At 30.0% G+C, this 27,999-nt stretch overlaps 1 protein-coding gene across 4 annotated transcripts; it reads right to left on the bottom strand.

Moving 5' to 3' along the window:
* Positions 1 to 187: 187 nt before the first annotated feature.
* LOC111684424 (bestrophin-2) lies at positions 188 to 27,999 on the bottom strand. Of its 4 annotated transcripts, none has more exons than XM_023446595.2 (8): positions 27,719 to 27,999; positions 16,193 to 16,609; positions 8,076 to 8,186; positions 7,239 to 7,995; positions 6,842 to 7,168; positions 3,708 to 4,347; positions 3,575 to 3,619; positions 188 to 1,068 (listed from the first exon to the last, which is right to left on the bottom strand). In XM_023446595.2, the coding sequence occupies exons 2-8, from the start codon at positions 16,261 to 16,263 to the stop codon at positions 695 to 697; spliced, it is 2,325 nt and encodes a 774-aa protein (XP_023302363.2). In that variant the 5' UTR covers positions 16,264 to 16,609; positions 27,719 to 27,999; the 3' UTR covers positions 188 to 694. The 4 variants fall into 4 exon arrangements, with proteins under 4 accessions (XP_023302363.2, XP_023302365.2, XP_023302364.2 ...); XM_023446597.2 differs by having other exon boundaries at positions 6,926 to 7,168; XM_023446596.2 differs by lacking the exon at positions 3,575 to 3,619.

Raw genomic sequence — 27,999 nt, 5'->3', positions numbered from 1 at the left:
ATAAAACTTCAAAAACTTATTGATTTTCATTTTGTTTTGATATAATAGTTTATTTATAATTTAAATAAATTGTTTTTTTATTATTATTATAATTAGTTAATTGTACTTATAAATAATGTAAAAAAATATCAAATTTTCAAAAATAGTTTTAATATTTTTTCTGACTTTTTTTTCTTTCTTATAAATTGAGAAACAAAACTTGTTATGCAGCAATTAAATATTTTTTTTGTGAGCATCTTACAATTATTATTCATATTTAATAATATTATTTGTTTTTATTTATTGTTTGTCTTTTAATAAAGCACCAAATTATTAATAAATATACATTACATATGTAACCTACATACTTATAGTTATTATTCTGTTTGTTCTAATTATTTTTTTAAGTTAAATTACTTGCAAAAATGTAAAGCTTAAAACCCAAAATTAAATAGATTAATTAATTGTCTTTTATTAACTAGGCGACGAATACAAGTAAAAAATCCAATTCTATTGGTTAAAAAAAACATGTGTAAAGCATTCGTTACGAATTTCTGTTATTTTATGTACAAAATGTTATAATAATTGTGTACTGTGTTTGATTTAAAGTCTAATAATACAGAAAGGCAGTACATTATCATTATGATTAGTACCCTACAGTATTTACTATTAGTTCTATTATTTGTTGTTTTTTATACTAATTTTACTGTGTTAATCATTCATTTAAACCGCCTTCATTCCATTTCTGCGTAGAATGTGTTACTGGCTCGGTTATTGAAAGTAAATCTGCATTTGAACTCGTTGTCGGTAGTGTTGAGCCGGTAGTGCCTACAGCCTGTGTAGCATTTTGGGCATCTGCAGTGCTTACTGCAGGATTTGCTATAATTGCAGCTGCCACCATAGGTACTATTGTGGTGGGTACTTTTTCACCACCCGGTGCCGTACTTATTTGTCGAGCAAATTTTTGCTTTTGTCTTTCCAATCGTTCCTTTTCACGTTCGGCTTTAAGTTTTTCAAAATCATCTGTTTCAACATCGGCATTGGCGGCCGCTATTAGATCATGTGTTGAGCGCATTTCCATATCTTCCACTATGCATAGGAGTGGGGAAAAGAGAAAAGAACAAAAATTATATTAAAATAGATCTATTAGGGGTGTTAATAAGTTTCAAAACAATAGCTCTAATTAGTTCGAGTAGTAGTTAAATAATGCAACAGTTGATAATACATACAGAGGAGAGTTAAATAAAGTTTAAAGTTTACATTTTATACTCAAAGTTTAAATTGTTATAGAAAGTTTAAATATTTTCGAATTTCTTTATAAACACAAATAAATACTTTGGAAATAATTTTTTCTAAAAACCAAAAAAGGGATTTAATTTTAAAGTCAAAAGAATACTTTTTTTGGATCATACAGATTTTGTGCATTTTTTTAATATAGTGCTTGAACGACATCAAAAAAGACTTTCTTTTCTATATATTCCTTAACTTTTAGATATTATTTTTGATGTAACACGAATTCTGAGATCTAGTTGTAAGTCTTACGTCGTCACTAGAACAAATAATTTTTTTACTAAAAATTAAGTTTTTCACAAAATTACTGATTTTTTCTCTAAAAATCTGCTTTCCCCCAATAAACTGAGCTTTCACTAAAAGTCTAATATTCCCTAGAGATCTGAACTCGAAAAATCCGATTTCAACGAAAAAATAACAAAAGACAGATTCCAGATCCGTATGAAAATAAAAACAATTTCAACATCACTCTGTTTGCATTTACCTGGGTATTGGAAACGTAACACCAGCATCATGGTACCAAAGAGCTTTTAAGCAATGCATCGATTGGTAGATAATGAGCAAAAATGTAATTGCGTGAAAAGGACAAGTTTAACAATATAATGAATTTTGAAATGTAAGATAGAGTCAAGCAGAATGTATTTACAAAATATCCCAAACAGCAAAAGAACATTAAACCACAACAAATACCAAAATATGTTTTACATTATCCAACGATAACGATATTAAACAAATAATAAATACGTTCAAAAGGTCTCTAGTTTTTAATATTTTTCACCCCCATTTTCTGAATGTCTGATTATTTTGTATCTTAAAGATAAAGCTGACAATTAGGGTTCTATAGGTAAAAGTCGATTTTTTGCATTTAGTTAAAAGTCGACTTTTCAACTTTTTGCATTTTATGCAAAGTCGATTTTCCGACTATTTTCGACTTTTTGACTATTTTCGACTTTTTTCGACTATTTTTGACTTTTTCCGACTATTTTTGACTTTTTCCGACTTTTTGACTATTTTCGATTTTCAACTATTTTCGACTGTTTGACTATTTTTGTCTTTTTTCGACTATTTCCGACTTTTTTCGATAAGTTTTGACTTTTGAACTATTTTCAACCTTTTCTGACTTTTTAACTATTTTTGACTTTTTCTGACTATTTTCGAATTTTCGACTTTTTCCGATTATTTTCGACCTTTTCCGACTTTTTAACTATTTTTGACTTTTTCGACTATTTTCGACTTTCCGTTTTTTTCGACTTTTATTTCCAAAGTTGACTTTTCGACTTTTTTCACTGACATCGACTTTTCGATTTTTTTCGAAAAAAGTCGATTGTTCGAAAGTCGATTTATAGAACAATACTGACAATTAATCATTTGTTTCGATTTTAAGTATTTTCTGACTTTTCGACTATTTCGACATATCGACTTTTCGGCTTTTTTCGAGTTTTTCCGACTATTTTAGAGTTTTTGATTTTTTTCCACTTTTTTTAAATTTTTGATTTTTTATGAATTTTCGACTTTTTGCGCAGACGATAGTCGAGTTATCGACTTTTTTGGAACAAAATATTCAACTTCGACTTTTTTCGCAGACGATAGTCGAGTTATCGACTTTTTAGGAACAAAATAGTCAACTTCGACTTTTCGACTTTTTTCGACAAAAAGATTATTTGAATGTCGATTTATAGAACCCTAATGTATCACAATTAGATTGCGACAACTAATTGTAGCAATGTTGAAAACGTTGCGTTGTCATTACATAGTGTTGTCGTACGTATGTATATACTTGACAAGGGATGTGTATAAACATAAAATCCGAAGAAGCCTCTATCGGGCCTTAAGTATACCAGACTAGAAGAAAACTAACCTACCGAAGGACATACCCAGATATAGACATTAGATCATAATCAAATCTAACTTTTTCCGAAACAAAGTACATTTGCATTTGTTCATCTCTATATATATAATAAGCGATCATTTCGTAGGATTTTCATAGTTTAAGCTATATCGGTTAGTAAAAGCTAATTTAAATAAAAAACTTACTTTATATTTATAACCAGTATTAAATATTATAAAAACTTTTAATAATTACATACTACATTAACTAAATTCTTAATACTACACTTATGTAACTAGAATTTTAAAACGAAATTCTTCTTAAGAAAGATCATATAACATACAAATCATAACATGCCAAATAACAAACGGACAAACTAAAATAACAAACAAAAAACAATTCAAACGTAAAACAACCAAACAATATAGAAAACGAAAACAAAAAGGGAAAAATTTGTTTGTTTTTTTTAAACTTTACCAGTTGATAAGAACCACCTGAATTGGGGCGGAGCATCTGTACGTTCTATTAGTGGTGATTTAGAAAATATTAATTTCCTGTGACACACATTATGTTTTTGTTTTGTTTTGTTCAGCAGAAAGCTGAAACTTACCTGTTTCACGGCTGCCACGTTCTTTATTGTCCCGATCGTATAGAGATTTTGTGCTTTCCCTGGTAGGTGAACTAGGTACAGTGCGGGCCATGGTCGGACTTCCGTTCGATGGGGCAGATGTACTCAGTAGTGCTTCTACCCCGCCGGCAGGAAACAGACTAGGCTCAACAGTTGACTGTGTACGCATATATAGTTTATTATTTTTCATAGGTATATCCATGGGATCTGTAGGATATTGTTGCTGGTGTTTATTTAAGCTCGCCGATGAACCAGAGTTTTGTGCAAAAATATCTCGAACATTGGGGCGATTATCGTTAGCACGCTGTGAAGTGATGGTAGTTTGTTCATCAACTTCTTCGATGACTTGATCGGTGATGCGCATGCTGCCAACTGGTTTTGAGCCGGCAGGTGGAGCTAAACTATTAGAGCTAGCACTGCCGGGAAAACGATATTTGGGATTTTCATCATTGGGTGTTAAGGATCCGGGGCGACTATCCTCTCGATTGAGGAAACGTTTAAGCGCTGAGGCTACGGTATTGACACGAGACAAAGTACCACTAAGACTCACTAAACTTGGTGATGAGCCTTGTCTCGTTTTGCCATTACCGGCTGTAAAATGTATGCCACTGGCATCATCAGCCTGTGGAAGTGAATGTGGGTTGAAAGTTGAAAATGAAATATATTAGATTTTTTATAGTTATAAAGTTGTATGGTTTTTGTTAAAGTAAAAGCAGCAGCGGCAATTCAAAATTATTTGGTTTTATTTAAAAAATTTAGTAAGATTATTAGTTTATAATGAAGGGTAACATGCATGTTGCTTATTTGGTTTTCATGAATAATGAATCTACTCTCAAAAAATTAAGATTATTTTATTATTCTCAAAACATTTCGGTCTAAAGTCCTTTGACAGAAATTTAGGTGGCATGTGTGACATAATTGAGTCACAGTATCCATGGACTTAATGACAGTTTCAAAAGTGTCACAATGTCTATGATAATATTCGTGATCTGGAAGGTTTTGGGGTGACAGGTCGGATTTGGTTTTTGATTTTGGTAGTGTTTTGTCTGATGAGGTTTCTCGTGGTAGGTTAGCGGTTTTTGCGAAGGAGGTCTTCAAAAGAAGACGAAATAGCCGTGTGGTTAGTTAGACAACGTGTATTCGGTGGGTAGTTTGGACGGTTGACTGACGAATTGTGTGTGTGGGTTGTATGAGTGTGTTGTATGGGGTAGTCCCGGGTCTTCTGGGACCCCACTGGAGTAGTTTCGACTACAAAGACCGACCGGAATATATAATCTGGAATCACGGGATTCTGCGCCCCTGGAACATTGTTTCCAGTCTGGTTGTTGGTGAGGTCCTTCGGTAGCTGTGGTTTAAACCCAAATCGGGGGTAAAACGTAGGTTCGGTGTGGAGTTGCACTGCAATCGAATGCCGATCCTGATAAAGGGTGAAGAAATGTCCAAAAGCATGTCTTTGAATTTGTACTCTTGTTCTTTCTGCCGCGGTTGGGCAAGGGGGCGCTGGTCGAAGCATTGTATTCACCCTATGGTTGAAAAAGTACCGCCGTGAGATAAGGCTACACGCCAGGTATTCACGTAAATCACTACGACTTTCATGTCACAATGTCTATGAGTAAAATGACATAATGTCCATGAATTTAAAAGAGTCCATTTATAAAAAAGTTTAGCGAAGCCGGTATTCGAACTCGAATCTTTAGAATATTTTTTAAAAGGAATCCAAAATACAACATGCACCAAATTTTGGAGAAATTCTCCAATACATAATGTCCATGGACATTATCACACTTTTAGGAATTGTCATAACTTCCACTTTGATACTTTTTGGTGTGTCACAACGTTCGTGGACATTATGACATGCCACCGCATTGGTGTAACTGAACTGACGCTTGAACTTTGATCGGACTCCAAAATTGGGAGCTCGTCTTCAATGCGTGCCTATAGCCAAACTTTGGCTTATTTCTCTTCCAATCAACTTTGGTGCAAATCTCGTTCACACTGGGAAACTTTTGTTGAGAAACTTTTGATTTTGTGTGTAAGAGAAAGAGATGGTTGATATTTCTTTCTCTCACACACAAAAATCAAAAGTTTCCCAAAAAAAGTTTCCAAGTGTGATCCACGTATAAGTGACAATTTAAAGGTCATTCATTGATTAGAGGTTGAACAACCCATCGCAGTGGCGTTTCTTTGGTCGAACAATCCACCGAAACTGGAAGAGTAAAAGAACTAAGCAACCGAAGTTTTGAATTAAACGAGTGAAAAATACGAGTCAAATATTATTGATATTATGCGTTAGAAGTGATATATACTTAAGAAGAGGTTGAGTCTTAAATTTATCGGATTTAGTTCATAACAAATGATTCAAATGATTTACAAAAATTGCTTACATTCCGTATTTCTCAAACTGAAATTTGAAAAACATACAAATCCCAAGAATAAAATATAATTTTGAATTACCGCTACAAGAAATGTTTAGAAATACATATATAAGTAAAAGTATATAATATAATAGAAGATTATATAGATAATAAGGTAGTTACAATTGTGCAGTGCAGATGCATATGTTTTTGTTTTTAGAAGTAGGTAGTTACAACGTGCCAGTTTTTTATCAAGCTGCGTGAAGTCTTCAAAGCATTATTCTTATAATAAAATATAATCTTATATCGGTTACAGAAGAAACAATTAGAATCAATGGTTAGTAGATATTTAGTAGAGTTGATGTTTTCCAATTAAAAAATTAAGAGCCCAAAACTCTTATTTTCCAAAAAGAATTTGTTGTTAATCACATTATTAATAATTATAAGTTAGAAATCATTAGTAAATTTTGAAATAATTAATTATACCGTCTTAAAACTAATAACATTTATTTAATAGGTTTTATATTTGAGATTTGAGGAAAAAAATGTATTACATGTAAAATATTAGACAATTATTGTTGAATGAATAAAGTGCCAATATCAAACCAATCACCTTTTTTTAAAGAAGGAAAATCAGGGGGTGTTAAGGGAAAACAAATTTGTTTAAATTAATTATACTGAGTTTATTTTTTTTCTTTTTTGTTAAGCATAACAGACACTTAATAGTCTTGCTAATTTTGAAGGACCATTTTTGATTCTAACCTCCTCTTCTATGTTATCGGGGAATTTATAGCTAACTGCCTGCACATTTGGAGTGTTTGGTTTAGATTCGGGAATAGTACCAACCATATCATCAATGCGAACACTAGACATAACGGTTGGCATTGCAGCATTCTTGGACACTTCAATTTTAGCTGTTGAGGGTTCGGGATGTTCTTCGCGGAAACGTTCCGAGGCTATGGTATAGGGTAGTTCATTGGGGAATACTTCATCCCAATATTGATCTTTGATAAGTTCCGGATGTTCATGATGCATTTCGTCCACAATCAAGTAAGAGACTTGTAAGTTACGATCCACCATCCAATTGACCTTTTGTTTAGAAATTACAAAAAATTGTAATTTTATTATTTAAATTAAAGAAACTTTTTCCCTTGCTCACCTCAAAATCATCATCATCTTCTCCAAAGGGATTTATTAAAGATTCAGCCACTTTAAGCCATCCCATGTAAAAGAAAAATTGTAACGTTGTAAAGACTGGAAAATATAAATCAATTTTATTTTCATGACTACTATTGGCCACAGTTTTGCCCATGGTCCATTGTTGGCCCATAACAGAACACAAGAAAAATGAATACACAGCTAAAGTTACCACCTGAGTGTATACTAAAGGCACACTGATGGTATCGTACGATATTAAAAGACCACATTGTCCTCTAAACTTATTTAATTCATCAATTATAGTCTTGACAGCAAAATCATCACGTATGCGACCCTCTTTACGTGCTCTAGTTATAATACTAGTGGCCCATACTATTGGCAGCCAATGCTTTGAATGACGTGGAAATCCTTTATTCATACTTTCTATAATTTCTTTTTCATTTTCATTTAACAAACCGGCCTCTACAAAGTTACTAAGATTGGGAAACCTTTTCTTAACACGCGGTGATATGTTGGTCATTACCATGGTCAGGCAAAGGCAAACATAACGCATTATCGTACGTCGCATTACACGACCTCTTTCGTCTTGACCATGTACATTTGCACTGACAAACACTGCTATGGGATCGGGCCAAGGTATACTGGTGTATTGACCCCACCATCTGGTCATCACAATGGATACATAGAAACCCAAAACAAAGGATAGAGGTATGAGATCACTATAATTATAGCAGTATTGTACCACAGCCTCAAATTGCCTGAAAGGGTTTAGAATAAATGATTTGGTTTGCGGATTGGTGGATTGTTGTTGGTTTTATGTGTTGATAATAATACTTACACTTTTTGATCCTCGTTGAGTACAAACCGATACATAATATTAAGAAAATAGTAAAGGAGTAGAAAAGCTAATAAGTCCAGCCATACCAGCTTATAAATACTACCGCGCCATCTAGAAATAGAGAGAGAATATATTGTTGTGTTAGTTTTCTAGCAAATTATGGGAATTTTAGTTGAAAAATTGTTTACAGGACTATAGATATTGAAAGATTCTAAGCCTTGCTCAAATCGTTGTATTCTTTTGAAGGACATTATTAAAATATTACGATTTTTGCGAAATGATCAAATGTGATAAGACTGCTATCAATAAATTGTGGGTATTTTGGTACAGATCGTTACTGATCGTGGTCATAAATATATATAATGAGAGATTTGAAACCTTTTTAGTTTAAAAATCAATCTGATAATGATTTATCGGGGAAGATTGGAGTAAATAAATGCTACCAAATGTTTCTAGCATTACGGAGTATTTAGGTCGTGCCTTTGGTTTAGTTTGTGTATTGACTGATCCAAGCATTAGGCTATTGACAAATGTGATCTATATTTTAGTCTATACACCCGTATATTGATTAGTCTATAGGCTAGTGTAGGAACTATGCAATTCACAATTCGTCTAAAATGTAGTCTGTTCAGTAATGTATGATTTGCTGACTAGCTTTTGGACTTGTCTATGGATTGGTGAAGAGAGATATTTTTAAAATATTTCGGTTTTTGCGTGATGATCAAATGTTGTTTTGTGATAAGACTGCTGTCAACAAATTGTGGGTATTTTGGCACTGATCGTAAGTATTAATAGATATAACGAGTGATTTCAAACCATTCTAGCTTAAAAATCAATCTGATAATGATTTATCGGTGAAGATTAGAGTTAATAAAGGAATGAAGTTTATGCTTCCAAAGGATTCTAGCATGACGGAGTATTTAGGTCGTGCCTTTGGTCTATCGACTAGTTTATCTATTGACTGGTCCAAGGATTAGTCTATGGATTAATATGATCCATATAGTCTACCGACTTGTGTTGGAACTGACCAATTCACGATTCGTGTAATATGTAGTCTGTTGAGTAATGTATGATATACTGACTAGCCATTGGACTTGTCCATGGATTGGTGATGAGAGATATTTTTAAAATATTTCGGTTCTTGCGTGATCTGTGATGAGACTGCTATCAACAAATTGTGGGTTATTTTGCACTGATCGTGGGAATTAAAAGCTGACTAGCTTTTTGACTTGTCTATGGATTGGATTAGAAAGTACTAGTCTAGAACTAGTCTATAAACTAAAGTAGTCAAAATTTTAGTCCATTGATGACTTTATTAACTAGTCTTTGAACTAGTCAATGGACTAGTCTATATGATCATTGGCGCAGTTTATTAACTATAATTGATCTGATCTATAGACGATTTATAAAGTATTCGGTTGACTAGAATTGGCATAGTTAATTTTGTGGGTTAGTCTATGTTTAGATTACATAATATCTTCTTGATTCTAACATTACCAAATAGAGTCTAGCAAATTGGCAGATTTCAACAGATAATAACAACTTTTGATTGGATTAATAAAAGTGTTGTCGACACTTTAACACCCACATACATACACATGTATATTATCAACAATAACTAGATTATAAGGCCTGACAATATAAATCATATCCAACACTTGTCACCCTGTAAACATGCATCAAGCATATGCTGGTCTGACTATTTTATTGTTGTTTAATTAACTCTTTGTTTACACTCATTCTCTCAACCCTCTCAACCCATTGATTGTCACATGGCACCCACATTCACACTCCCAAACTAACACAAACCAATACAAACAACTATTATATAAAATTCATTGATAAACATATATATGTATGAAGTATATTCATAAAGAGAAACTCCTTGAGCTTTATCATCATCATACACATTTTATGTATTTCAATTTTTTTTTTTTAATTTTGATTATATGTATATATGACTGACGGACTTTGTATGATGATGATGATTTGTCGCCGTCATTGGGTCTGCAAACAAATAAAAGCAATAGTAATAACAATAATAAACAATCCATAGACATTATAAATATACAATTTACTTTTTGTTATCCAACAACAATGTCAAGTAAAATTGATACTTTGTTTGAGCAACAGACTTAAAGAATGAGAATACAAAAATGATTTCATACTCAGGAGATAAGGGAACCAGAGAAATACATATTAGTATGTCAAAGTAAAAAAGTTTATTATCATGTTTTTTTCTCCAAAGAATAGTATGTAGTACTTATTATTCCTCCTTTAATTTATTGTTAAAAATTTTCTCTGTTTAAAGTTTTATTACAGTGAAAGAAATGAATATATATTTTTTTAATTTGTTTTTATTTCTTTTATAATTTAAACTTGTTTGTGCATAATTTAGATATGACATCATTATTATTTAAGATCTTTAGTTTGTGATTTGGTTAGAGGTGTTGTTCATGGTCTGCTGACGTTTATGTTAATTGTTTTTATAATATTTTTAAATATGTATAATTGTTGATGTGCTTAATACCAATATTGATTTGATTTTTATGATTATTTTGGCAGTAACTCAAAGAAATTTTATTATCATAAATCAATGTGAAAAATCTTTGTATCTTTTAAACTTTTGTGATTGATAAATTGTCTTTGAACTTATAAGCAAAATAATCTTTAGACTAATGGACCAAAGACTAGTCTGTAGAATTGTCCTTAGACTAGTCGAACAAGTATTTAATACTAGCTCATAGATCAGTTAATTACTATTAATAAGAATTCAATAGATTAAAGCTAGACCTGTCGACAGGAGTCAATAGATCATCCTAGTCAATAGTCTGTTACTTTGACTTATCAGTAGACAGATTCATAGACTTAAAAAAGGTGCAAAGACTAGATATTCATAGACTAGTCTTAAACACTAACTAGTGGCCTCCGGTAGATTAGTGGTTATTGTTCTAGTCTGTTAGGTCAGAGGTGGTGGGTTCGATTCTCACCTAAGCGCACAACAGGGCCGATAGAGCCCAAGTTGTATTTCTTTGGATTTGATGTATATACATCCTTCTTTAAAACTAACTAAAGGCTTACTAATCGGCTGGATTAACTAATGGATTAGTTAATCGATTAATCAATAAACTAGTCAATAGACAAAATGGCAGAAGTTTTAGCTCCTAGGTCTTTTTTTTATTGAAGTTTTCAAAAGTAATCTATAAAAGGAAATAATTGAAGCAAAATTTTTATAAAGATCTTTAAGAATAAAGAAATTTTTAACAAAATTATATTCCAGACACATTATATACCAGTTCCAATAGCTTTTCTTTAAAAATTAGATTTTCCACTAAAAATAGAATTTTTCAAAAAAAAAAAAAAAATGTTTTTCATTAAACATTTTCACTAAAATCCGGGTTTTCACTACAAATCCAAAGAACAACAAGTAAAAAAAATATATCTTCAATTTTAAACAAAATTGGATTATTTTTGCTTCTTTGGAAGTCAATAAACACCACATCCACAGAAGTTAAACAAATTCATTGAGTGCTACTTTTGAAGTGGTGATAAGTGTTATTCTTTTAGAAGTACTTCGTTTTATTTTTGCTGGGTCACTTTAGTGGGGATATTTGCTGGTGTATGTAATGAATTGAATTAGAATAATTTTTTGAATCGATTAAGCTATCCAAATAAACCTTTTAATCAAACTACAGGTCGAAATTTTCAAGATAATTTGATGAAACTTGACACAAACGTTTCTTTTGGTTAAATTTGTTAAAATCGGTTTATTACTGCCTTACCTCCAAATAGGGTTTTTAAATCCATAATGACGTTAAATGTTCTAGCACAAACTTAGTTTTGTACCCATTCTTAATGATTAGGCCTTTCAGAAAATGATTTAGAAATCAAAAAACACAAGTAGGAATTAGGGCAAAAAACAACTTAAAAGCTTAAAAGCTTTTTTACATAATATTCACTACTGTAGTGTATCATATGAACGGCCAGGCATATTTTCAAAACGTACAACATATTTTACTAAAAATCCTGTGTTACACTAAACAACTATTTTCAATAAATAATCAAGTTTTCGCCAAAAATGTTTATCAAATAGTATTTCATATTATGCATGAAAAGTTGCGTAAATATAACGAAAAATTTAGTTACGACTTAATTCCTAAAGCATTTCTGAAGTTAAGCATTGGATTATTTTAAGTGTATAATATACAAAATCTTAATTTGATAGCACCCTAATGTTTTAGAATTAATTTTACAAACAGACGGCAGCTAAGAAAAACAAATAAGTTAATATCTCTATTACTACAGTTGTTAACTAAATGAATTATTTGCTAATCAAAACTTTCCACTTTAATACAAAAATAATATGGTTTTAATAAAAATTCCAAAATTATATATATATATATATTTTTTTTTTTGATAAAGCCTTTTATGATTATGACAATATCACGACAATTGTTAGTTGGTATATACATACATATGTATTATGTATATATTTACAAATATAATTCTTGCGAAAATAATAATATTTTCCATACAGATGTACTAATTTCAAAGTATATTGTGTCATTTCTATGACATTATTATTAGACATACTTGTCTAATAAATAAAAAAAATAATATTCAAAGTAAATATTAATAATACAACTGAAGTGTGTCATTAACAAAAACCCTACTGATTTGTTACTATTTGTTTATAAGTTTTACTTAGTATTTGTTTAAACAATTGCGAAAAAAAAATAAATCACGTGATACACTAAAGCCTAATATTCAAGTGGAAAACAGATAGTTAAGGTACTTTTAGATTAAGTCCATAGAGTTTATCTGTATTTTGAAACGTTTCAAAAAGTTATTAATATATATTATATTAAAACAAACCTTGAAGAGATAGTGTCTGTTAAAGCTGTCAGAAATTCTCAATATTAGTTTGAAATTTTATTTTCTTAGATAGCAATATCATTTTATTTCCAAAACAAAATATTTTTAGCACAAGCATGTTTTGATTAAATCTATTCTATAGATCAAGATAAGTAAGTATTTTTAATGAAGTTTTTCCGTTTTAAATTCTGTTTTTAATTTAATATTTAAATGTTGATTAACAAATAAAAAAAACCCAATTAACACCTATAGTTTTCATTTATCATTGATCCTGAGAAAAATAACCCTTAAAACTATATTTTCTCAAGATTAAAAATACTCTAAAGATTTTCTCATGGTAAACATATTCTAATTTCATTTTATTCTAATTTTACTGTTAATTTTTAAAGTAAATAACAAGAGAAAAACAAAATTCATTATATAAATAAATTAGAAAATTTTTTATTTTTTTTTGCTACGTAAGAAAAATACTCGTAATAAAAACCAAGAACTTAAGCCAACAAATAAAATAATTAAACAAATAAAAAACTGCTGAGATTGTAGTTATTGGACTCATATATTTATATGTACTTAAACTATAGTATACATATGTATATTTAACAGAAATGACATAATTTCATTCTTTTTTTATCATTTTAAAATCACAATCAAATAAAAAATAATTAACACGTTGTGAAAAATTATACGAAAAAAATGCATTGAGCGATAAGTAGGTAAACTTTGATTATATTGCCGGTAAAAGTTTTTTGTTACGGATTTATCATAAACACTTAATAGCTGCAAAGAATTTAGTATGAAGTCATTGTTTAAAAAAAATTAACCCGAAAATTATTGTATTTTTTTAAAATTATGAATGGGTTTAAAATTTACGTTCTTTATAATATTTTCTATGTGAAATTCCGATAACTCTATTAAAGTCACAGAAAAACTTGTTAAAACAAAATTTTTAAAATAATCAGATTTTATAAAAATGTTTTATAATTATAAATGAACTAACTCCATGATTTTTCTGTGAGGAAAAAGTACATATGTATATCTAAAAGAATAGAGTTCATAAATAAATAGTTGTTATTGAAAAAATTAATAACACAATTGTATCGACAATGACTAACAGCTTTAAATTAACCGATCTTTGAATGCCACCAATCTCTTAGAACAAAAAAAAAAGTATTTCAATGTATATATGTATAAATTACTACATTTATTTTAAGACGCAATATTTGCAAACAGTAGACCATTAACAGTCATGTAGACGCCTAACATTGGCAACAAAAGTAATTGTTAATTTAATACTTTATCTGTTGGTATTCAGCATTATTAAGAAAATTTGAAAATAGGGAAGGAAAGAAATAGTTCGAAATAACTAAGTAACTAAGTAAGTAACTAAGTAACTAACTAACTAACTAACTAACTAACTAACTAACTAACTAACTAACTAACTAACTAACTAACTAACTAACTAACTAACTAAATAACTAACTCATAATTAAGACATGTTAAAATCAAGACAGACTCTGATCGGGGTACTGAAAACGGGGAATGGTCAATTTCACCGTGTCCTTTTTCAACCACTGGATGAGCTTCTGACCATCGCCCGCCCCATTGTGATTCTTAAATGCCTGAGGCAATTTAAGTTGCTCAAACACTTGCTTGCTTGCTTAACTTCCGATATTCAAAAACATCACTTTCGTTTACAATCAAGCAGATAAGTTGGCCCCTGTTGAGTCCGCAACAGCACCTAGGGACGTAACCAGTGGCCCTATGTACGAATCCATCAAATAAGCCTAGACTTTGTTCTCACTCACAGGGACTCACTGTGGTAGATCGGATATGTACAACATTTTACTTTGAACACACCTGGGCAAGGAAGGAAAATTCAATGGTGACACTTGAGTATGATACCTTTCATCCAATTCATTTAACTCAGCGCACTTCTCATTTATCCGACACATTTAAGACTTGGCAAGGCCTTCTGTATTCATTCAGTATCATATACAATTAACACCTTCTCATTAGAGTTCTATAAATCGACTTTTTTCCGAAAAAAGTCGAAGTCTACTTTGGAAATAAAAGTCGAAAATTTTCGGAAAAAAGTCGAAAATAGTCGGAAAAAGTCGAAAAGTGGAAAAAAGGTCATAAATAGTTAAAAAGTCGGAAGAAGTCGAAAAAAGTCTAAAAAGACAAAAAAAGTCAAACAGTCGAAAATAGTTGAAAATCGAAAAAAAAGTTGGAAAAAGTCGAAAATCGTCTACAAGTTTCAAAAATACTTGAAAAGTCCGAAAAAGTTGGAAAAAGTCAAAAAGCCGGAAAAGTCAAAAAATAGTCGAAAAAAGTCAAAAAGTCGAAAATAGTCGAAAAGTCGACTATTTACAAAATACTAAATGTCGACTTTTAACTAACCGAAAAAAGTCGAAAAATCAACTTTGCATAAAATGCAAAAAGTTGAAAAGTCGACTTTTAACTAAATGTAAAAGTCGAAGAGTCGACTTTTACCTAAATGCAAAAAGTTGAAAAGTCGACTTTTCGTTTCAACTATATAACCCTTAACTTATCCGCCGAACTTATCCTGAATTATAGACATTACCGTGCATCAGTATTTTAGGTTTAAATTACAGCCTTTACGTGGATCCTAAGCCAACTGACCAGACAATACATACTCCTGTAAGCAACTGGCCACCAGTAGTACCAGATTGTGTAGTTTGTGTGGTTACATCCTATGTCAAATCATTCCAAAGTCTAGCGTGAAATGTCCCAGCAGACTAGAGGTATTCGTAATGAGGGTATTGCAATGAGGGTTTTTTATCAAGGAAACATGCCCCGGGGGTGATTTTGTAAGTGATCTTTTGTATAAATTCATAAGGGTATTCATAAGGTATTTTTTATATTAAAATATCAAATACAGCTAATATTTTATTATTCAGTCAACATTGCTCAGATTTAATTGAATGATTAATTTTAAAAGCTTAAAACACGATGCCGAAGTTTTTAAATACTTCGTTAATTGTGGTGTACATAAATAAAAAATGTAAAAAATATCAAACAAAATGGATTTCCCGTTTTAAATTAATTGCAATAAGTATTGACATTTCAATTTAAAATGTTTATGTATAACAAAAATACACAAAATAAAACTTTGCACTCGTAATTAGATATACATATGTAAGATCATTCTCAATTATATTCTACTATATACATATGTAAATACAAACAAATGTTTCAAGTCATTGTCATTTGCAACTCACCTGAGTAATAATTTTAAAAAACAGCCAAAGCCACGACACGTCGCTACTTCTCCTGTATATGTAACTGTCATTTTGTTGTTTTAAAAAAATACTGACACTTTTGTTCTTTATAAATAATAATATTATTATTTAAATATACTATATATAACTACGTATATAAATTTATTTACTTATATGTATATAACACTTTTAATTTATCACAAATGATGTTTAGACAATAAGTACAAATATCTATTCTCTAGTACTAATTGTTAAAGTCTGTTTGAATTTGAAATCGAATTTGTATTTGTATTTGTACAAAAATATCTTTGATCTGGCACTGTGGTCGTCGTCATCGTTACATTAGTAACTTAAAGAGACATTTTTTCATCCTCTTCTTACTGTTGAGATTTGAATCAAGACAAATTGAAAATTACACTGAAAAGATAAAAATAATAGAAATATTGTTTTAAAATAATTATTAATTTAAGTAAATAATCATATTACAATCATTGTTGTAGTGTACAATTCAAGATAAATAAAATTCATTTGCTAGAGTGTTGAGCAAAATTAATGAATTGTATTGTAAATAACAAAAAAAAAAAAACAAAAGTAATTTATTTCGATTATAAATTCTGAATGAATTAAAGATAATAAAACAATAAATTTTGTTTTATATGAGAGGCAAGTAGAGTATTGTTTGTTAATCAATCACTTAAGAATGTTTTTTTAATTATCGAATAATGTTTTTATTATTTTCCTGTATATTACATATTTATTTCCCAGTGAAATGCTTATAGAGTTATTTGGATGGTTAAATGTTGACACAAAGTAACTATTTTTTAAAGTGTATTGAGTGTTATTGATCTGAGAACTTTGCTTAGAGAACTTAATTTATTTAGTCAGATAGATAGATAGATATATAGATAGATAGATAGATAGATAGATAGATAGATAGATAGATAGAAAGAAAGATAGATAGATAGATAGATAGATAGATAGATAGATAGATAGATAGATAGATTTAGTTCTTTAGTTAGTTAGTTAGTTAGTTAGTTAGTTAGTTAGTTAGTTAAATAGGTCCTGTTGTTCGCTCCTCAGTTGTTAATCGAAACCATCATCTCCTGTCTACTGGTGTAGATCACTAATCACTCATCTACCGGATGCCACAGACATTTCTACACAGTTTACATAAGTTTTTAAATTTAAAACCTTTCCTTGATAAATCTATTATTTCAATGTAAAAACAACTTTCTCTGTCTATTATCGCGAACAATCATTATTTACCAGACGTTTTATCAATTTCAAGAGGCATAAAGCTAATTGTTATTATACGTTAATTATAAGGATTATTAACCTCTTGCCTTACCCTAAAATAGCGTTAACTATCCAACAGGTGAAAAACACTCCTACGAAAATAGAACAAACAAATAAACAGTCATCGAAAATATTGTTTATCATCAAGTTTACCCTACAAGATTAATTATAGTTTACTTGGTTTATTTTTTTAAATCGATAGAGATAGTAGAGACTAAAATGAAACTAAAATTAAAAAAATTGGAAAATAACATTATAGAATTTTTTCTTAGAGCTAGTATAGCCTTAATGAGGAACCTCATTCTTTTGAAATATCATACTTCAAATACTTGTTCCAGTTTTATATTGGATCCGTCTATGTATTATACTGCATATTCTGTCCCCTAGTCATTGGAGAATGTTCGGTATAATAAATCAAAAAATTCTTTACAAAAATATTAGTTATGAGGGCTAATTCAGTCATTCGATAAAAAATAGATAATCCGAAGAGATACTCCTCGGGCTGCTGTGTCCCTTTTTCAAAACACACGACCTCCGTATAGGGGATGTAGGGTCAATTGTAGACCGATTCTTACAAAAGTTATTAATAAAATGTTCATACAAAACTTGTTTATATCGCTTTACATTGCTGTACATGTATTTCTGAACCTGTAATGAACGTTAAAGTTATTTTCTGTAGGGGAACTTATATAGAGGATTATGGACCGAACCTCGTAAAGAGATTTAAGTTTTCATAGAACTTGTTTATAAAGAATTTCATCGTTATACTTGTATTTTTAAATAAGTTATGACTGTTAAAACTTTTTCCGAGGAGGAGCCTCTTGTATGGGGGCTATGCGAAAACGTAGACCGATTTATATACTTTTATGGGTCTATAACCAATATTTCAATATATTACAAACTAAATGATAAAATCATTACACGCGCATCTTTTTTGACGGTGGGTATAAAAATAAAGTAATAGTATGATCGTTTTTAATTGCCTTAACCTCAAAAGCTGCTAATTATGATCTATATAAGATTGATCGTGTTAGTTTAACTAACTATTTCACAAAAAGGTTTATTTTCATTAATTCCATATTACATTAAGTCTACGTTATCGAGACCGCTACGATTAAATATTTAAACAAAATTTGTTCCAAGCTCAATCTAAAACTAATTTCACCTAATTTTCCTGAAATACCTTCCACTAACAATTGTAAATTATTCCACTAACAGTTTACTTTTCAATCATTCTGTTTTTATACATTTTTTTTTGTTTTCATTTCTTCAATTATTAAAAGTAATTAAAACATTTTCTACCTCACGCGAATTGTAACGCTACAAAGAAGAATAAGAAAAAAAAACAAAGATTATTAAGAATAAAAATTGCAACACTTTTTATAGCTTTTATTAAAAAAACTTAATAAATTTAGTTTATATATCAATTGTCAAGATCAAATACTTAGAAAAATAGTAAAAACTAATACCCAGCAATTGAGAATTGTAATTTTTTTCTCCTCAAAGCATTAATGTACGGTAACAACTACTGTAATTAAGCTGACATTTGTTGTAATTGTTTGTAGAGAGAAAAACAAATGCTTTTATATTATTTGGTTATAAAAATCATTTATCTCTAATAGGTCTGCAGGCGCTACATTTTATGACAGGGTCCCTTTTGAACAGTTTCAAATATTTTGTAAATAATACGAATAGATGTACTTGTACAATGTACAAGTGCTACTTGTAAAACAGTTTCATAATTTCATTTTCAATATTTAATACACTGATAATAATGGGAACGTATCAGTTAGTAAGTATATGTATGTATGCATGCATGTATTTGCCCTCATGTGAGTGCCAAGTATTATTATTTGTTTAAGGAATTACATATGTTTTTGTTGTAGAGAGCAGAGATTTAAACAAATGTAATCTATAATAATTTCTGCAAAATATTATAGATAAAAACAAGTATGAATGTAAAGTAAGCAGACATTTCCAGCTCTGATTTGCCACTGGTATGTGCAAGTCCATTATATCATTACAGTCTGTAAATATCAAAACACAAGAGTAAAACTATTGAGGGCAATATATAAATATTGAATGGTTATTTTAGTTTAGTTTTATTTTTTCTTATAAATAAAAGAGAGTAAAAAATTATAAAAAAATAATAAACCCACAAGGTCATTGACATATTTATGACTAATTTTTTGTATTTTAATTATGACGTCACTTTTTATATAAATACATGAAATAAAATAAAAACAAATCAAAACAAACGGTCTTATATGCTAATGTTTTGATAACATGAAATTAAAATTATTTCACACTAAATATCAAAAAAAAAAAAAAACTAAAAGAACTGGCAACTTAACAAATAAGTTCATTCATACATTGACTTTTGTGTTGTTTTTACGTTGTAAACAAAAAAATTTTTTTTTTATATAAAATTAGTCAACTGTATAAAAATTCATTGTAGCATGCAGTGAATGCATCTTGCAACATGTGTCTGTGATCTACTGTGCCTCTAAATATAATTAAAATAAGCAAACGATTTTAATGCAGCAAGTTCAAAAATTCTATACTTAAGGGAAACATTTCATTAAAATTATATTCCCAAATTACTAAAGCTAGAGTCACACTTAACAAATATTTGTTAAAAATTACGTGACTGCTACAAAATCGACTTGAACTTTACAAATCTTGTAATATAGCTTTTTAATTACAAAAAAGTATGTACGAGCCAAAAACTTTTATGAAAAAGAATAGCTTTTAGGCCAAATATTTCATAGATGTGAACATACCTTAAAAAAAACATATATTAACTTAAACTAATTTAAAATGTTCAGGGTTATTAAATATTTTTAATTTAATATATTTTAAATTATATACTATCCTTAAGTCAATCCCTTTAAATATTTTAAAAATATATATACTTTTTATTTAAACAATTATTTGTAACATTTTGCGTGCTAAAGTTTTGTATAATTAAATTAATTTGGAATTTATTACATTAAATTTCCAAGTAATAAATAAAAGACACATGACATTTGTTCGAAAAAAATCACATTTTTTTCGATACACTTCACTGAGTTTTTATTTTTGCTCTCCAAAAATAAAATTAGGATAAATTAAATTAACATCTATTAACTCAGTCAAATACAGTGGCACGTTTAGTAATTTTATAAAATTAAAGATTAATTTTGTCTCAGTACACTTAGATCCAATATTGAAGAAAGTTAATCTACAGATAAAAAAAATATTTATAGAAAGAGAATGCGTAATTAAAAAGTGGAGCTAGTCCCTAAAGCGATAGGATTTAAATAAAACCTAAATTTATATACTTGTGATCGCCAAGATCGCAGAAAGTGTTTGGCTAAGATCAAGGCATAATGAATGGCTTACAGTTTTAACCGTCGTATCGTTGTGTCAACTCCTACACAAAGGGAAAAAAGAAATATACATGACTGATACCAAATTGACACCAAAGTGTTTATAATTTTTCAATAACATACGTTGTCAAAGTATCTACATACGTATGTACAATAACACTCGTTATCGAAATCTATATTTTATACACATCCGTTGTCTAAATGATAACAAACGTAAGCTTATTACTATTGACAAGGGATTGTTTGTCTGTGTACACTAATCATAAAGCATAGTAAGGAGACTTGTATGGACTTCGAAAATGCGTAATAGCTTACTCTCTGTTATTGCCTTCGGGGTACAGTTTTGGTAAAAATAAATAGTACTCTATCAGAAATCAACGAGAGACAACTGTGTATCTTCGTTAACTCCACAGATTTTAAAGTCCAAGACGTAATCTACCGACATGGGATTTCTTTATAATCATGAATGATTTTATTACTCCAATTGTTAGAAGGTCGAATAGAAGTTGTAAATCCTGGTCGGCATAAACGTATAAGTGTAGTACTTCAATCAAAGGGTATGTGGTATCGTACTGCTTGATCTCGATAGAGGCATGCCAAAGACAATGCTATCTGTACCACATCTTACTTCATCATCGCAAGCCGGGTCATCAAAGCCAACTAGTAGTTCGCCAGCAATATTGCAACTTCGAGTTATCAACTCGTTATCAACTCATTGAAATCGTTTTGTGTGTATACCCTGTGATGATGGCCTTATCGAACTGAACTGACGGTCAGCAATACACTTTCCAAAAGTTCTTCTCATTTTATACTAAGGCACTTGACATTATACTATCTCACACAGTCAATGGATCAAACCTATTAAAGTCGACTTCACACGAACACACAAGTAATATAATCTGTCAAAATTTTGTGTAGAAGAGTACATATCGTATAAACGCAATATGTAATGAAACCAACACACTTTGACAGAGAATACGGATGAAAAATTTGACAGTCGTATGGCTCTCTTCATTTTTTGCAATGATTTATAAAACAAGCAAGACGCATTAGATCAGGGATGTATTTTTATGTAAACACATACAAAAAATGTGAAACAGCTGTTTGCATCTTAAATTGTTATTGTTTTATACTAACGTGTAAACACAAAAATATAAATCATACGACTTTTGTTTTCTTTCTAGTATATAATTCTTAAACATTTTAATAAATTAAAAAAAATCTACAATTTTCACTAATCAACCCACTGTTTCCCTTTCGAATAGTAACAATAAAACCAAACAATATGATAAAAATTTTGATTGTTCGATAAAATTTAGCTTGTTCTTTATTTGTTTTATGCTTTACTATCGAGTCGTAAACAAATAATGTCAACTCTACGTTTTGCCGCGATTTCTTGTAGACGAAATTCTTTTTCGTTTACCTTTATAATAATGAAAGAAAAAAATTATATATAAATTAGCAATAAATTAAATAAAAGTAAAGGAAAAGCAGGAAATTGAATGAACTCTCTCTCTTTTCAATCCTTTTGTTGTTGCTGTTTTATTTTGCTTTATTTGAAAAGAAAAAACGGCGTCTCGTTATAATAAGTAGAAAAACACCAAAAATAAATCGGTAAAAACAAACAAATATTATATATATAGAGTTTGCAACAGGGATGGAAAATGCGGTAGTAAAATTCTTAATAGCTGTTACAACAATGGACAAATTTCATTAATTCTAAAAACAGTGTTCACACAGGTTGTAAATTCAAAAATCATGGCTTTAATGACATTTTAAAAATTTGCGACATTTTCGTGCTAATTGCAATAGTCTATGGACGTCAATCTCAGTTCTAATCAGTGTTGTGTAGAATAGGGCTTAAAATTAGAATAGCATTATCCAGTATTATTGCAATATAATAAATGTCCAATAGTTGGTCAAAGGGTCAATATATTGCAATTTTTAATTCGTATTTTGTCACGAATGTGCTTTGTTAACGAGAGTTAAGACAGTCGGCGCTTTGTAATCAAGAGCAGCGGCAGTCGTCACTTTACAATCTTCAAATAATCAAGAAAGTAGACTCTTAAAAAACAAACAAAAATGTTCATTGTCAAACATTGACTCATTTGTACTAATATTCTGACTGCCTCTTTGTAATCATTGGAGTAACGATTGACTTTTTTGGAATTGTCAAACTGTTGGATGTTGTTGACGGTTTTTTTTTCAAACTTCGTGCCCTATATGGGTGCCCTAGGTCAATGTTTTGTCTTTTCTGCTCTAATTTCCTTTAGACTCTCATTTCTCCAACCCTGTTACGTATCGTGCAAATATGAAATAATGTGACAAAATAAACAAAGTGAAGAATTAAACCTATCGAAGAGTGAAAAGAAGGAAAAATGAGAACAACAACAAACACTCAACAAAAAGAACAATAAAATAAAGAAATGGTGCACTGACACTGATACATTTTACATTCATACACACTCGTGTAATGGTCATGTAAATAAATGTATAATGTGTAATGTAATGTACGGATGGATAAATTGTTGTTTTCGTTGTTGCCATTAAAATAACGATGTAGACGGCGAACTTTTAGAATGTATAGAAAACAAATCGGGAGTAAAAGAAATCATAAAACCTTTAACATTAGCAGAGGTTGAAAGGAGTGTAAGTAACCATAAGGGTTAAATGATTTAAACGAACTAGTCACGTGACTGATGAAAAGGGAGATATCAATGGACACATTTAAAAATTAATGAAAAACTATAGTTAGTTAGTTGCTTTATTGAAAAATCATTTTAAACAGAAAGACTTTTCGGTCATTGATAAACAATCTGTGGAAATCGGTTTGTTTTGGATCGAAAATCTAATTACTTAGGAACAGCAGTTTCGTTTTGCCTAATTCCGAGACCTTTGTTATTAAATTAGCAAAGTGACAGATTGGATCGAAAATCTTATTACTAAGGAACAGCAGTTTCGTTTTGCTTAATTCCGAGACTTTTGTCATTAAATTAGCAATTGGATATTTCATGTCAAAGTGACAGATTGGATCGAAAATCTAATTACTAAGGAACATTAGTTTCGTTTTGCTTAATTCCGAGATCTTTGTTATTAAATTAGCAATTGGATATTCCGTGTCAAAGTGATATAAATTTGGAGACAGTTTGTTTTTCTCTCTTGATTCCTACCAATCCAAACTATTTCAAAACAAGTCACTATACAAATTTGGTAACGGGTTCGTTTCTTTCCTTTTAAGGTGTTTAAATGGTCCTCTAAAACCTCACCAGTTAAGGAATTGGGACGTTTAGTGACAGTTTATTTCAAAGAATAGATCACAACATTGTGAAGTTTCTTTCTCTCTTAAGGAAGTTTTAAACTACAATTGGTTCTTTCTGATCTCACGGATCATTTATCTCTTAAAAACCAAAATCTTTATATTCTTAAAAAGTTCGGCATTCTTAAGAAATTTTGCTTAAACAATTTACACAATTATTTATTTGATCTTCCACTTTAAGATTGCATTCTTTTAATACTCTGAATATGCAAAAACAACCAAACCAAATAAAAATACATTAGAACCTGTGTCGTCATACGATTGAATCATTTTAGCTGAAACACAACCAACAAAATATTAAACGTAATAACTTGAAAACACACAAACGGCAACAATAATACAAATTCGAAAAAAAAAATATTATAGGGCGAGAATGCCGCGAGAGAGGTCAAAGGGGGGAGGGTAGGAAATATGGTATTTCCACAACATTTAATTGAACATTCGAAGTATGTATAAAATCATTTACAAACATTTACACATACTAACGAAGGTTAAAATTGTTAAAAACATTTTAAACAAATCTAAAAAAACACAAATACTAGAGGCTTGGGGTCGGCCACAGAACGTAATAGCGATAGACAGATAAAAATACGAATGGCTAGCAGTGGTATGGTTCCGTGTTTGTTTTTATTTGAGGAAAAACAAAATTGTTTAAAATTTTTACGCAACAATTTTGACGTTGATTTTGAACACTCACTTACACAAACATGAATATTTATAGTACTCACTTCTAACTCTTTTACTCGGTTACCAACAATTTTGGTTTTGTTTTTTTTTAAAACTCTTTTTTTCGTGAATATTCTTTTGTTGCTTCTTTTATTTGTTTACTATATGATTTATTGTTAAAAACACAGAATCTTCTCTAGAGTACAACTGCAGAAGTAGAGAGGAAAAAATAATAACAATAGTGAATGATTAGCACAAAAGAAGTGTGACAGAAGAAGATTTATTAAAGAAGACAAAACTTATAAATGGATAAAAACAGGGCATAAAAGTACTTTTTGTGGCGACCAATTTAAGACAAGTAAATACCTATGTAGAATAAAATTTACAAAGTCCGGATTCCGGAACCGGCCAGCAGCCTATTCCTTTTCTCTCTGATTGTCCTGCTTTGAGGACTTTATACCAAAATAGTTTGTCAGTCTATTTGATGGCGATCCACGCTTCAATTAAGGAACTAAATGTCCAGAATTCCATTTTAGTCAGAAAACCGAAACATATTGTTTTTCTTAAGGCAACTTGACGATCAGAAGCAACGTTGATCTAAATGTTTTCGAACAGTCGTGTAATAACCGTGTGAAACCCATCGAAATATTTTATCCAATGGCGTTTTGAGTAGTTGAAACGAAAAGTTCAACTATAGTTAAAAGTCGACTTTTTGCATTTTATGAAAAGTCGATTTTTCTACTTTTTCATTTAATTAAAAGTCGACTTTTACACTATAAGTATTTTATAAATAGTAGACTTTTCGATTTCTTCTATTTTTTGACTGTTTTCGACTTTTTTCGACTATTTTCCGACTTTATTCGAGTTTTTGGCTTTTTTCACTTTTTTAAAATTTTTGACTATTTTTGACTTGTTTTTATAATTTTCGACTATTCGACTTTTTCCGACTTTTTTTTGATATTCTTCGACTTTATTCGACTTTTTTCGACTTATCGACCTTTTTCAACTTTCAGACTTTTCGACTTTTATTAACAAAGTCGACTTTTCGACTTTTTTCACAGAAGATAGTCGAGTTATCGACTTTTTTGGAATAACTTCGACTTTTCGACAGAAAATCGATTGTTCGATTATTCGAAAGTCGATTTATAGAACCCTAATGTTAACCAGAAAAATTAGAAAGTACATTTGAAATACCTAGGAAATAGAGCATTGGTCTTAAACAAGAGCTCTGATTAGATCGGGTGATATACAATAAATTGGTCAAAATCATAATGAATATAGAACCAAATAGGATTATTGAAAAAACATCTAAACATTTAGACCTAGGAGGCAAAGAAAGAAGTTTCGGTACATCCTGCTAAAGTCCGAGACTTGCAATACTGAGAGAGATACAAACTGCATTTCAAACGCTTTCCAAATATATATTACAAACATTACATTATTAACCTTAAACGCAAGTTTAGAATAGGACCTTGATGACAAGCACTATAATTAGTTATGAATATGTTTCATGACATTTTTGAATGTAGAAGAAGAATAGGAAGATTATATTTATTAGTGTCGAAAGACAGTAAATGTTGCATTATTATTACTACTGTTATTAATAGTTGCTTTCTGTGAAAAGAAGAACCGGTTCCTTAGTTGCCAATTCTGAAATTGATGGTTCCGGTGTCATGTATCAATTGTATGGAATTCTCTCTGACGTAAGAACTTCTGCTGGATACAACTCTTATTTAGTTATATCAGATTTCCGGAACCCTGATTCAATTTTCATGGCAATCGAATGTTTCAAGAAAGTGGAATCGTGGCTCTGAATACATTGAAGAGGTTAATAGAATATCGCTAACAATATCTCTCTATAATTGCTGTTCCAGATTCTGGTAACGCAAGTATTTTGTTTTGTTTATTCATTACATTATTGCCTAATGGGTCAATTAAGAATGATTGCAATCTTTGAATTTGAAGATCAAGCTCAGACTTCATATTGTTCCAATTATTTGTTTGAACTTCCAATCTCGTCTTGATTAACGAAAATATAGTCATTGCAGGACGTCGAATTGTCGGAAATATTTGGTTTTAATGATTCCATATACTTCAGTTTTGATAAAAACTAGTTAACATCGGTGTGGTCTCATGTATTATGTAACGATTGAAAAAGGGTTAAAAACATTTTAGTAAACATTTAGTAGAAGTTTTCGAATCAAAATAAGTTCACATCAGTGTGGTACCATGCATTATGCAACGAACAATAAAGGGTTAAACAGATTTTAGTAAACAAATTTGGTCTTAATGATTCCTTGTACTTCAGTTTTAATAGAAATAAGTTGATATCAGTGTATCGCATGTATCACGCAACGATCGAAAAAGGGTTAAAAACATTTAGTAGAAGTTTTCGAATCGAAATAAGTTGACATCAGTGTGGTGCCATGTATCATGCAACGATCAATAAAGGGTTAAACAGATTTTAGTAAACATTTAGTAGAAGTTTTCGAATTGAAGCTTTTTAAAACTCAGGTGACTTGGTACAATAAATTCCAAAAAGTACTTTTTGCTGTACTATTTTTCATTGTTACATCTAGCAGTTTAGCACATCTCTGATGCTTTACCACAACAATAGGAAGAACAAGAGCTTAAAAAGATTTTTTTTGTTCTTTAGACACTTTCAACTAAAGCCAAGTAAAATGGAAATTATTAATCATCATTATACACTTTGGATATTTACTAAAAACAAACTTTTTAAACTGGTTTTAAATTTGCGAAAAAGAATTTTTTTTTCTGGAAAAGATTTTTTGTTTGCAAATTTCTTAGAATTTTAATTCAGCACAAAAAGACTAGATATAAAAAAAAAACAATTTTTAAAAACACTCATACACTCACATTTTATTTATTTAATTCTAAATTTATAAAAGTGACGGACTTTCTTTTAAACTTTTTTTTAATAACTGAAATTAAACAGCAATGTAAATTTGCTTTTTCTGTTGAAATAATTATTAATTATATATTTTATAATTCTGTTATTTTTTTTGTTTGTTTTTTAAACTGCAAAACAACAACACTTTACACGACACGCTTTGTAACAACACACTTAACAGCACGACAACGACATTTATTTGTTTTTATTTAGCAGATTAAAGGCACAACCACTCGCTACCGCCGAC

The sequence above is a fragment of the Lucilia cuprina genome, chromosome 4 (assembly GCF_022045245.1).
Source record: "Lucilia cuprina isolate Lc7/37 chromosome 4, ASM2204524v1, whole genome shotgun sequence".
Lineage (NCBI taxonomy): Eukaryota > Metazoa > Arthropoda > Insecta > Diptera > Calliphoridae > Lucilia > Lucilia cuprina.
The sequence above is the reverse complement of the archived record's forward strand: the minus strand, read 5'-3'. Positions and strand labels throughout refer to the sequence as shown.

Excerpts from the sequence above, each read along its gene's own strand:
- LOC111684424 (XM_023446595.2), bottom strand. The coding sequence starts at position 16,263 with ATGACAGTTACATATACAGGAGAAGTAGCGACGTGTCGTGGCTTTGGC. Across the intron at positions 8,187-16,192 it reads TTTTTAAAATTATTACTCAG|ATGGCGCGGTAGTATTTATA; the intron begins GTGAGTTGCAAA and ends CTCTATTTCTAG. Across the intron at positions 3,620-3,707 it reads ACGTGGCAGCCGTGAAACAG|AACGTACAGATGCTCCGCCC; the intron begins GTAAGTTTCAGC and ends CACCACTAATAG.